The sequence below is a fragment of the Ctenocephalides felis genome, unplaced genomic scaffold (genome assembly GCF_003426905.1).
Source record: "Ctenocephalides felis isolate EL2017-DRISC unplaced genomic scaffold, ASM342690v1 CF-g0.4_SCAFFOLD_01492, whole genome shotgun sequence".
NCBI lineage: Eukaryota > Metazoa > Arthropoda > Insecta > Siphonaptera > Pulicidae > Ctenocephalides > Ctenocephalides felis.
In genome coordinates this window covers 9,983,565-9,995,682 of record NW_020537646.1, presented here as the reverse complement: position 1 = coordinate 9,995,682, position 12,118 = coordinate 9,983,565, and the positions used below count along the sequence as shown (strand labels likewise).

General features: G+C 27.0%; 1 protein-coding gene and 1 pseudogene across 1 annotated transcript in view; both read left to right on the top strand.

The window, feature by feature from the left end:
• LOC113371693 (calcitonin gene-related peptide type 1 receptor-like) overlaps nt 1-7,805 on the top strand; it is a 196,694-nt gene extending 188,889 nt beyond the window's left edge. Inside the window, exons 8-12 of the mRNA XM_026612345.1 lie at nt 3,191-3,367; nt 4,014-4,137; nt 5,270-5,311; nt 5,541-5,642; nt 7,695-7,805. Coding sequence (XP_026468130.1) covers nt 3,191-3,367; nt 4,014-4,137; nt 5,270-5,311; nt 5,541-5,642; nt 7,695-7,742 — 493 coding nt within the window. The 3' untranslated portion in view covers nt 7,743-7,805. The remainder of the gene's footprint in view (nt 1-3,190; nt 3,368-4,013; nt 4,138-5,269; nt 5,312-5,540; nt 5,643-7,694) is intronic.
• A 2,901-nt stretch (nt 7,806-10,706) lies between these two features.
• LOC113370811 lies at nt 10,707-12,083 on the top strand (annotated as a pseudogene).
• The last annotated feature ends 35 nt before the right edge of the window (nt 12,084-12,118 follow it).

Below are 12,118 nucleotides of genomic sequence, written 5' to 3'. Positions count from 1 at the left end.
CCTGTCATATAAAACCAGAGGAATAATGTGTATTATGGGGATCAACCTTAGGGATGCTACTGATGCTTTTAAAGATCATAATTGGTTAATGAAACCCTGTGGCATTAATCTAAACAAGGGTTTTCTTAATTTAATGAATATAATTAGATTATGCAGATGATATTTATATTATATATACATATATAATATTTCTATAAAGATTGTTCACTACTGGTGCCAGTATTCCCTAAAGTAGAGCATACCCCAAGAGGAACGTAAGATTGTGGCGTGCAAGGCATCCACTTCCCTCTAAAAAGTATTTGGTTCACATGTGGTACATAATAAAATATTCAACAGTATAAAAAATGAAAATTAAAAACAATACTTCTTAAGAACACAGAATGAACTTTGTGATTTAGTAACTTGGTAAACAGTTTTATGATCTAAAATTTTTAGCACGATTTAGTACTTAATGAAACATGGTAATAATGTATCCATGAGTTTTTATTTTTTCATGTTAATTATTTTTATGGTATTATCATCAGTCAAGATATGAGCTATGATTAAAATGCATTTTTCTCTATGGTGTCATTGACTTTTCATCGAAATTCGAACCCTGGTTGAAGTCTATAGCGCCCACACGTCTGGTCTATAAGCATTATGTAAGATTTTCCTCAGCCTTTCGGAAAACACGATTACGTGTTAAGAAAAAAGTTTGAAGAGATAAAACAAAAAACCTAATCAAATAGATATAGAAAACAGAAATACAGTAATCCGTATTAGGATTGCGTTAAAATTATAAGTAAAGAGATATTAGTGGTATTTTGTCCAAATCTAAAAATTACAGTTGCAGAAGAAATTAAAAACTACTCAATGAGGCAATAAAATATTGATAATCACAGCAATGAACGTGTGTGCCAAATTATAATTATATTATATTACAACTTTTGAATACACACTCAAAAGAATAAAACTTTTCAGTTAGCAAAATAACATATAAAGTTACGTACAGTAACAATAATGTACACTTATTCCTATGATTAATATTAGCTTAGACTAGAAGATTTTTTTATTCTTAATCTAATTTGATTAATTAAATTTGACTAGTTTATATGAATGTCTAGATTACTCCTATTTAAGTTTAACTTTTTTCAAAATATCTTATACTTAACAACAATATTATTAGGACAACAATATTGAGCGGCCTGATATCTTCTTACTTCTTTATATTAATCAAAAAAATTACTAGATGTCATGTTTTTAGATAGAGTTATTTATTAAATAAATAAAAAAAATTAAAAAATCTAAAAATTGTAGATGATCAACAAGATTGTAATCGGTTGGTCAACAAGACTTGCAATTGTAATTATATATTTAAATCGAAATTTAAAATTTAATTTTCAAAATCGGTGATTAATTTTGGCAATGACGTTTTATTTTTAACTATTACTTATAAATAAAAAAAACTTAACCTGATCAGTCACATTGTCGAGTTATCTATTTTTTTAAATAGGTGCTATGACTAAAATGACCGCAAAATGTATTGAAATTTTAATTTGATGGTTCAATTATATATTTTATTACCAATAGCATATGTTGTGTATGTGTACCATACGGTACATAAAAATTATTTAATATTAAATAAAACAAAGAAAAAATTGTCATTAATTAAAACGTGCGTGCTTTTTCAGCATGTAATATAATTAATGCACATACGGTTTTCTTTTACAAATATTTTATGTAAATATTTAATTGCAATTACATATTGAGGTAAAATTATTTCCAATTTATATGTTATTAATTAATATCGCCCACATATTTTTCATATCTCAATATCAAAAGTTACATAACTATAATTAAGAAAAACCATTTTGCGGTCGTTTAATTACTAATTGAATATTAAACCAATATAGTATTCGTAATAGCAAAATGTAATACAATTTTCTGTCGATTGTTTTTGATATATTGAATTAAACTTAAGTGCATAAGTGCATATCGATTTTCTAATGTTTATTCAAGCATATAGACAATTGTAACACATTTCCATGTGATGGAAATCGAAATGAAGAGCATGCATGAATTTAACTATATTTCAGTTATCTAAAAATAAATGTAACTTTTTGTTATTCAAATGTAAGCGAAGTTTATTTTAATCGTAAATGCATTATACATGCTAAATAGTTTTCATTTATTCATTAGCTGCATTGCAAATTGCATTTATGCATTGCGCTTTCAAACTTTAACAAATAATTTTAAAATAGCCAGCTAACAATAAAGCCCAGGTATTATGAAGATAATTTTAATTTTAGAATTAAAATCATATTATGCGATGGATCATTAAAAATGGACCGAGATTAAATCACTTAACTGTGACAAATTATTTAATGTGCAAAATCTTCTTTAGTTAACACCACAAACATACAAATAAAATTATTCATAGCAACATAGTTTTTCCTTGGTGGATCGTTACTTTCTTGATAGATTATTTACAAAATACTATTTTAATTGATGAAGGTAATAAATATTCTTTATATTTTGAAGTATTGTTTAAGTAATAATTACAATCAAGGTAACCCTTTAAGACTCACCTCACATACATGTTGATTAAGGTGCTATAATTAAACATAAACACAATCATCAAATCCGTTAATCCGAACATGCGTTCTTGGACCCTGACATAACACAATATAATTTGTTATGACAATTTTGGTATGTTTTCATTTTATTATATTTATTTGGTTTATAGGAAGGCATACCGGGTCGTATTTACTTTATATATGTTTTTTCCCCACATCTCCGAAAAACCGAGCACCCACATCGAATTTATATCACTAACCTCCTGGTAATCTAAAGGATTTCCCTATATTTGAACAATTTTCCGGTGAATCTATACATACAAAGTTTATTTATTCCTTGACGTACGTAAGATGCAAAATCTTCTGAATATATAAGCATACCTTTCAGGTAAATGGCACGCTTATTTATAAAGCCCTTTTTTACTATATCGTTTGAATAAGATTAATATCGTGCATGTTGTTTTGGTATAACATAAAAAAAAATTCAAGACTTTAGGGTAAAAACAAAGTTATTTTTATGGTGATCATTCATTTTACTATTGTTGAACTGGCAATCAATTTGAAAAATCATTTTCAGATTCACTTTAATTTAAGGGAATAATAATTTATAATTTTGACTAATTTTTTATGTTTAGGTGCTGGATGAACGAAAGTTGGTACTCAACAGTTTTGGTGGTTCCAGTGTGCTTATATATGGTGCTGAATTTGGTGTTGCTGTGCAACATCGTTAGAGTTTTATTAGTTAAATTGCGGGCAGGGCCTCATCATGGAGGAAGTTCAGGACCCTCCAGTACGGCTCTGCAGGCTTTCAGGTAAATATAAATTATTTAGATGTTCAGGGTGTATCGGGTTTCATAAAAAGTAATGCTTCTTTACTGATTTCAATTTCTGGTCCTGATGTGCGAATTCATACAATTACTTCTTTAAAGCTAATAAAAGTTTCATTCATTCTCTGATTGCTCCACAGCTCTAATTAAATTTTCAATCGGTTTTAGACTTCGAAGCGTATCGGACTAATAGCATCTATTGTTACAGTAGTTTACTTTAAGCCGAACCTTCTTAGTGGATTATTGTTCCTTGTTGATGATCAATCAAAGGAGATTAAGAGAAAACGATTAGGTCTAAATTTTACCACAGAATTGATTTACCCAATTAATTACTATGTGCTTAATCAAGCTTAGTCGATACTTATCATCAGGATTTATTTACGACTTGGGCCTATTGCGATGAGTTTAATCAATTGCTATCAGCTGGGGATTTAGGAAATAATACTAGGAAGTGTACTTGAGGGAAACAGTGGTTTCCCTCAAGTAATCAAGTTTCATTTTACTTATTTGTAAAAGTACTCTTATGATACTGCCATTAATTGCAAAAAATTTAAAATAAATCTAAGTAGTATTATTATATTTATAATTACTGATTACCAAAGACTCGAGATTAAAAATTCATGTGTTCTAGGGCTACACTATTATTAGTACCACTTTTGGGGTTGCATTATTTATTGACCCCATTTCGACCTCCACCTGGTCATTCCTGGGAACGCGTCTATGAGATGACGTCTGCTATTACAGCTTCTTTTCAGGTAACAAAAATCTTAATAGTAATATAAATCTACACACTATTACGTTAATTACATATATTTAGCGTCTAAAAATTTATAGTAAAGTAAATAAAAAACAAGAAATTTAGTAAAAACAAATATTTTAAAATGCTGCGTTTTGGCTATAGTCCTAGCCTTTTCATTCAGTGGAAAATTTATTTAATTTTATATTGAAAATAGAAATCACAATTTTTGTGGTATAAGGATATAAAGGAACACTACACTATTTTAAATTATTGGTTTACACTTGTTTTAAGGAATTTTTTTATAAGAGAATATGTAACTAGAAATATTATATTATATTTTGAAAGAATGCTAGGACTATATCCTAAACGTATGAATGTTTTTACTTGATTAGTTATTAGATTCTCTTATATATTAGCATCAAACAAAATATTTCATTTTCTATTGATACATCTTAATAATTTATTAGAATCATTTTAAATCAATATCTAAAATCTGAGAATTCAAAAATATTATATATTGATCGAACAGAATTGTCTGTGTTATATGTAACTTCCATGTTTTGTGCTCGATTTTTTTCCATAAGAATTCCTTTGTAGAGATTTAGCATCGCAAATCTTTTTTTATCAGCTTGATATTTCATTTAATCTCTATGTCTACTGATGAAATAGTATTATATTACAAACCTAACATAAACATGAAAGCTGGTTTTTCCTAGGCTATGCATAAAAGAAAATATATGGGTTTTTGTGATATAAATTTTATACTAATATAGAAAAATGTTCTTATTTTAATCAATTAATAGAGTAGTGAAATTGTTATAATCGAAATTAAGGAGCTGGTTTTTCCAAGCCAAAATATAAGGGTAGTTGTGATATAAATTTTTATTGAAATATAAAATTACTTCTAATTTATATTTTATCAATGAACAACAAATTTCAAATCTCTCATGTTATTTATAAACCAAGAAATATAATACTATTACAGTAACTAAATTTAGGAAATAATTGAATTATTGCTCTATTGAATAATTTTAATATTTCCTCACACAATTATTGATAATATTCATTAGAATTATGATCTATTAATTTTGTCGAATGTTTGTATATAATGTTGATCATTAATTGAATTTATTTCATTTTTATTTTAGGGTCTTTGTGTAGCAACACTGTTTTGCTTCTGCAATGGAGAGGTACGTAAACATAAGCCTTTAATATCTAAAAGAATCAGCAGAAAGTTAATTTTGATTTATATTACATTCATTAACACATTTTAAAAGTTAGTGTTCTCAGTCTGTGCAAGAATGATGCGTTTCACGTTGAATTATATCTCATTAAATTTATATTTGAAATTAGGTTGTCTTTGAGATATCTCTTTTAATATCCCGATAGAATTTTTATCTAATTTTTATATACTTTCAGGTGATGGCGCAGTTAAAACGACGATGGAATACTTTGATGTTCCGGCCTCGTGCCAACTCATGTTCCGCTACAACAGTTTCGGTGAATAAAAATTCAAAGAGCGTTAGTTGTTCTGTTTTTTTTTTTATCTATGGCTTTTTTAACTTTGCATTTTTCCATTTGTTTGGAATCACATGGGAGCTTTTGCTGATGGGCCTCTGCAGTTAAAAATTTATAATATTTAAAAATTCATATCAAGTAGAATCAACTAACGCCACGATATACTAGTTCTTATGCTAAAGTTAATTTTCATATTAAAATTTAAATTAAAATTTTCATATTAAAATTCAAATATGATAATTTACGATTACTTAGTAACTCAAAATTTATTTTGCTCAAATTATTATTTTAATATAATTAATAAAAAGTGTATCAATGTTTTGCCACACATCTATGAAAAGTAAAAGTAAAATCCGGTACCATATAGTACAAATATTTTATATGAAAATCTATTATACGTTTGCTTCTATAATTTCAAGAAAACATAACCAATAAAACACTAGCTAGGTGTAAGTGAAAATTTGCCTTGAGGCAATTTACTAGAACTTCCTGACACCTGTAAATAATCTACTAAAGATAAAATTTTCAGCTGTATATTTCGAAAATTATATATTTCGAAAATTATATTTCTTGAATTATTGAATTTTTACAAATAACCACTTTTTGTAGTTTACAATATTTCTGAACGTTCGTTTAAATTGTGAACTTTATTTCCATGCAAATTGTGATTAATATCAACAAAAATAAAATTCAAGAAATAATTGTAAAAAACGGCTCAGCTGATATTTTCCAAAATCTAATCAAGACGATTGCGATCTGACCCCTTTTGAATTTTCTTTTTTTTTTTTGCAAAACGTTGACCAAGCCTTTTGCACTTATGTAATCTATTATAAAGTTATATACTTATAAGATTTGAAAATAATCTTTGTACTTATGTAATCTATTATAAAGTTATATACTTATCAGATCTTAAAATAATCTTTGCTATTAAGATTATTCAGAGTGATTTGAAACGTCGAGAAAATATAAAATTAACAAATTAGATTTTCTGGCGAAAACAAACTTTTCCTCCGTGTTGTAAATTGTAAATCTACAATATTTATATTTTCTTGTAATAAAGTTAAAAAAAAATCGACGATTTTTATGATTCTTTTTTTGACGGTAGATACCATAGTCTTCTAGATCATACTAAAATATTACCGCCCTACGACAACTCGTTTAGCTTTAAAAATTCGTCTAAATTTTCAAAAATTGGTATCGTTTTTTTGGCATTTGTTAAAATTAGACCTTTCATCAACGTTTGCTCAAAAACGCCTGAACCGATTTCAGAAATTTAAAAGCCATTCGATGTATCTCAATGAGCACTATAGTTTGTCAGTTTTGTGAGACGATTTGCCGAGCCGTTTCTTTGTAATTTGAAAAAGAGTGTTAAACTTTACGTCCACATTTAAGCTCATTCTACCGAATCGATTTTAAAAAATCAAAAACTGTTCGAAAGATAATAGTTGGGAATAATACTGATTAGCTTTAGGTGAAAATCTACCGAGCCGTTTTCTTGTAATTAACTGTTGAAAAAAAAATTAAGCCGATTTTTATGTAACTTTTTTGGCGATATATATCATGGTCTTATGAAACTTACTGGAGTATTACGGCCTTACGACAAGTAGTTTAATTTTAAAAATTCATCAAAGTTTGAGAAAAAGAGTAGTTTTTTTGACGTTTGTTAAAATTAAAATTAGATGATTTACTTGGTATAACGATAGATTACTTGGTCTTAATGAACATACTAAACCATCAACGACCTACGAAAACTGGTTCAATTATAAAAAATCATTGATTTGTGAAAATTTGCTTTTAGAAAATACTCCGAGTTAACGTGTTCGTTCGTTTTCAATTGTGTGTAATAAATCCACTCGGAATACTCATAAATCACTCATAAATTAATTTGTTTTTTATTGATTAAGTCGATTATTTACACATATCGGGAAGTTCATGTAACTTGCCTTAAGGCTAAATACCAATACCAACTAGTTATTGACTTAATATTCTGTAAAATTAAAAATTCTATTATATAAAAATCACAAATTTTCACCAAATTCTATTATTTGATCCCAGTTCATCCGGGCAACGTCGCACACAATTCCGGGCGAGCAGAAGGTGTGACTAAACAATAAATGGCGACAGCGGAAACACGAGGAAGTCGAACAAACTGACAAACGTGCAAGGCGTGATTTCCGGAGGAAGTCTTCAATTGGTTCCGATTGCGAAACACATGATGAAGAACTCTAAGAAGAAAATGGTAAACTCTTCTTTATAAGAGACGATATCAATCGATATAAATCGATAATGAAGAGTATTTTGCGATACCTCAGTATGTGTTCGAGTTGTGAATGACTGGTGATTTTTATTTCGGTTTTAAATTTATGATGTGCACATTACAATTAAATTTAAAATTATGAACATATTTAGAAAATGACTTTGAATTACATGACGTATTATTGCTAGATGTGATATGATATGCTTCATTGGCAAAAACTGTAAAATTCCTGAAAATATTTATGTTCTATTAGACAAAAATTAAATTTAGATAAATATAGGTAATAAGTCATATGTTGAAGAATATTGATCTGGTTACAAGTTACAAAATGATTCTTCAAGAGAAAGCATTTATGCATTACGTGAACAACCTTATATTTCATATTTATTTATATTTTATATAAGGTAAATTTCCAAGATATATAAATTTTCAATTAGATTAGATTAATTTTCTCTCATTTTAATCTCTTGCGTTTGCATCCATATGATATCAACAAAACTCTGAAAAGCCATATTTTCATATATACTTGAACAAAATATGTATATACTTAAACTATCTGAAAATGTCTTTTTTGGTTTTAAATAAAATTTTCTTCTGGAATTATTTAAAATCATTTTGTAAATTTAGAGTGATAAAATATTATCAACATAAATCACTGGTATTAAATAAATATGTTAAATTTCCTAAAAATAATTTATAAAAGTAGGGGTAATAGTTTGTATAAATTAAGATACTATATGTGGAGAAAAGGATTTGTGATAACTAATTTTTAATTTTTATTTTAAGCAAACTTTATCAAAGAGAATTAAGAAAACATTTGAGTTTGCCATTACTTTAAATATAAGATTATTATATACTAATAGTAATTTTAAAAAAAATTCTTGTAATTGATTGACAAAAATTTATTTACACAAATTATATAAATTGTATTGTCATCGATGCTTGAATAAATATACTCTTTTTGTTTCAAAGCTTTAACAGAATACGAAACTGTAGTTTTTCAGTTTGTAAATTCAAAATACCCTAAATAGTATGGTGATATATGAATGTATTGAATAATATATTAATATATCATTTAACCAATATTAGACATCAGAGTACTTGAGATCACTGTATTAATTCCTTTGTGTATAAATTGTAGGTAAACCAACAATAAAAATATGCACATATGACAAATTATATTTAAATTGGTAAACACAGCAAATATTTATAATTTTTTATTAAAGATTTTATACTACTTAAAATGTATTTATTTAAAATATTATTTTACTATTAAAATAACAAATAATTAGTAGTAATATTACTGTGACCAGGGTGTTAATTAGTAATGATCAGAATAAATTTAATGAAATATTACATTTGTTACAAATTAATAAGCGATGCTAGTCATACAATTATTTTCGTTGCTATCATCCAACATAAATATATATTTACAATATATATTTTATAAAAATAGCCAACTGTTTCTGATTGTGAACTTTCTAGCATGTATTATACACTCAAATGTGCTATTTGTGAATATTAAAATATTGTATCATAACGTTATGAAATAAAATTTGTTGTAAATAATAAATTTATAAAACAATTTTTTTAAACAGAGGTTGTATAAAAGCCCTTATTATTATCTCATCATTTTTTTAATATTATTCATTGTAATGATATCATTATTGCTTATGATAATGTAAAATAAACCATGGAAAAAATAAAATCCGGCGAAAACTTAGTAAAATATAATAATTATTAAAGCTGACTGTTTGCATTGTGGTAAGAAAATGGATAAGCAATATTCGATCCAGCATTCACTGGATCTGGGTTTGATACCCACCTCCAACAGCTTCATATCAACCAATATATCAATTGCAGTTGAGCTTATAGTTCGGAAAAAAATGGCATCAAATGAAAATTACTATTTGGAGGGATTGCCGCTCATAAATAGTTAAATAATACTATGGGGTATGTTAAAAATATATGGCAATTAAAAAGACTATCTAGGGTTTTTTTTATAAATAGACTTATGTTGCACTAAAACTACGTGTTAAAATATAAAAATACCCAAATAATATTATAATCTAAATAATATATAATCTAATAAAAAATGTTTCCTAATGATAATTTATTTATTCATTTTTTTGACCTAATTCGACTTTTTATAAGAAAATAAAATTTTGGAAACAGCTGCATTCGCCCCCCCCCCCCCCAATTTGAGCGCGACCCACAGATTGATAATCAGTGGTATTTATTTGGCAGTGGCAGTGTCGCCATCTATAAGTTTACTAAATAACTACGTTGACATTTATGTTTGAAGCTGTCAAATGAGAAATGTGTTTCCACATGACATCATCATGTTTTAATAAATTGTAATTATTTACGATTATTATGCCTTTAAATAATTTATTAAATTATTTATTACATATAGTTTTAATACAAAACAATTCGTACCTGAATATTTAATGTGAGTGATTATTAAAGTTGAAGTTAAGAAATGACGAAGGTTGTTCATTTATCGTAAAAACTTATCTTGTTAATTTAATTATCTACGCAGTATATGTTGTATCACTATAAATTGCTTAATCTATTTGTATATCTTGTATTGACGTTATTTGCAATGTCTGCTGCTGAAGTGAAGTGCCCTTAAGTAAGTGAAATTAATTATCATTGTGTCTATTATAAGAATAGAATTTAAACCATATATGTTTTGTCAGATTTCACTTTGTGACCTATAATGTCGTACAGGCTCACCAGAGCAAGATTTACACAAATTACTACAAGTATCTAAAAAAATTCAAGTGATGAAAATAAATTTGATTTTTATGTATTGGGTAAGTTTTAATTTGTGACCATTGTTTTGTGTTTTATTTTAAATATGATGTTCAACCCAGCTTATTCATTAAGATTTCTTAAGTATATAGTTTTTAAAAATTAGAATTCCTTTTCCGTTCCAGGTTTGCAGGAAGTCAAAAGCTCAAATTCAGAATATTGTAATGGATGCTATTTTTGAAGATCCTTGGACAAATGCTATTAAAAGTATTCTAGAAATAAGGGATTTTGTCAAAGTAAATATATCTATTAATTATTGCTCATAAATGTGTCTGTAATATAAAATATTTGATCACTGAATGTAGGTTAAAACAATTCGATTGCAAGGACTTGTTTTGAATATATTTTGCTTAAGAAAACATTTGCTGAGTTTACGCACATTGAAACACAATATACAAGAACTGGTCTTGGTGGTATGTGGGTATGTAATTAATATATAATTTAATGCCAAAAGTATGTAATTATTAAGTTATGCAAAAACTTGGATCAACATATCATCTAAATTTAACTTGGCTAAAAATGTTTATATACATTTGGCTTATCATATTATATATATTTCAGTTTTAACCGTATCAAAAAAAATTTAAGTGCAATTACATACTCATATAGGTTTTGTTTTTTATTTATATATGCAATAGTTTATTGAATTTTTGCATGCGAGTGTTCTAGTGTAAGTTATTGAAATTTGTGATTTTCATATGCAGAATTAGTAATATCTTATTTAATCATTTCTCTTTAAATTAAATAGGGCAACAAAGGTGCTGTGAGTATACGTTTTTCTTATCATGGATCATCAATGTGTTTTGTGAATGCCCATTTAACAGCTCATGATCATATGCAATCCGATGCATAGATGATTATCATGACATAATAAAAGAAAACAAGTTTAGTCCAAACTTGTTGAAAGCATTTAGATCATGATAAGTAAGTCTACAAAATTATATATAAATAACTGCAATAGGTCTGCTAAGAAATACTTGTTGTGTTAGTTATGTCTTCTGGATTGGTGATCTTAATTTTCGGTTAATGGATGAAGATTCTACTTCTGCTGAATATATTGCTGATGAAGTATCAAAGAATCATTTAAGTAAATTATATGAGATGGATCAGTTGAATAATGCAAGAATAAAAGGTGAAGCGTTTAGGAATTTACAGAACAAACACCAAACTTTAAGCCAACTTTAAAATATGTTGTGGGTACTCATCATGGATTATGATATGAAGTAAGTAAGTAATTACTTTATAATGAAGCAAAGTAATATAAATAATTTTTATAGCATTTAATAGTTTTCTATTGTAGGCGTCGCCCAGCCTGGACAGATAGAATTATGTACAAAGTAAAAATCACACATCTGAAAATAAAAAGTTAAAGTTTGAGCAATTATCATACAGAAGTCATGAAGGT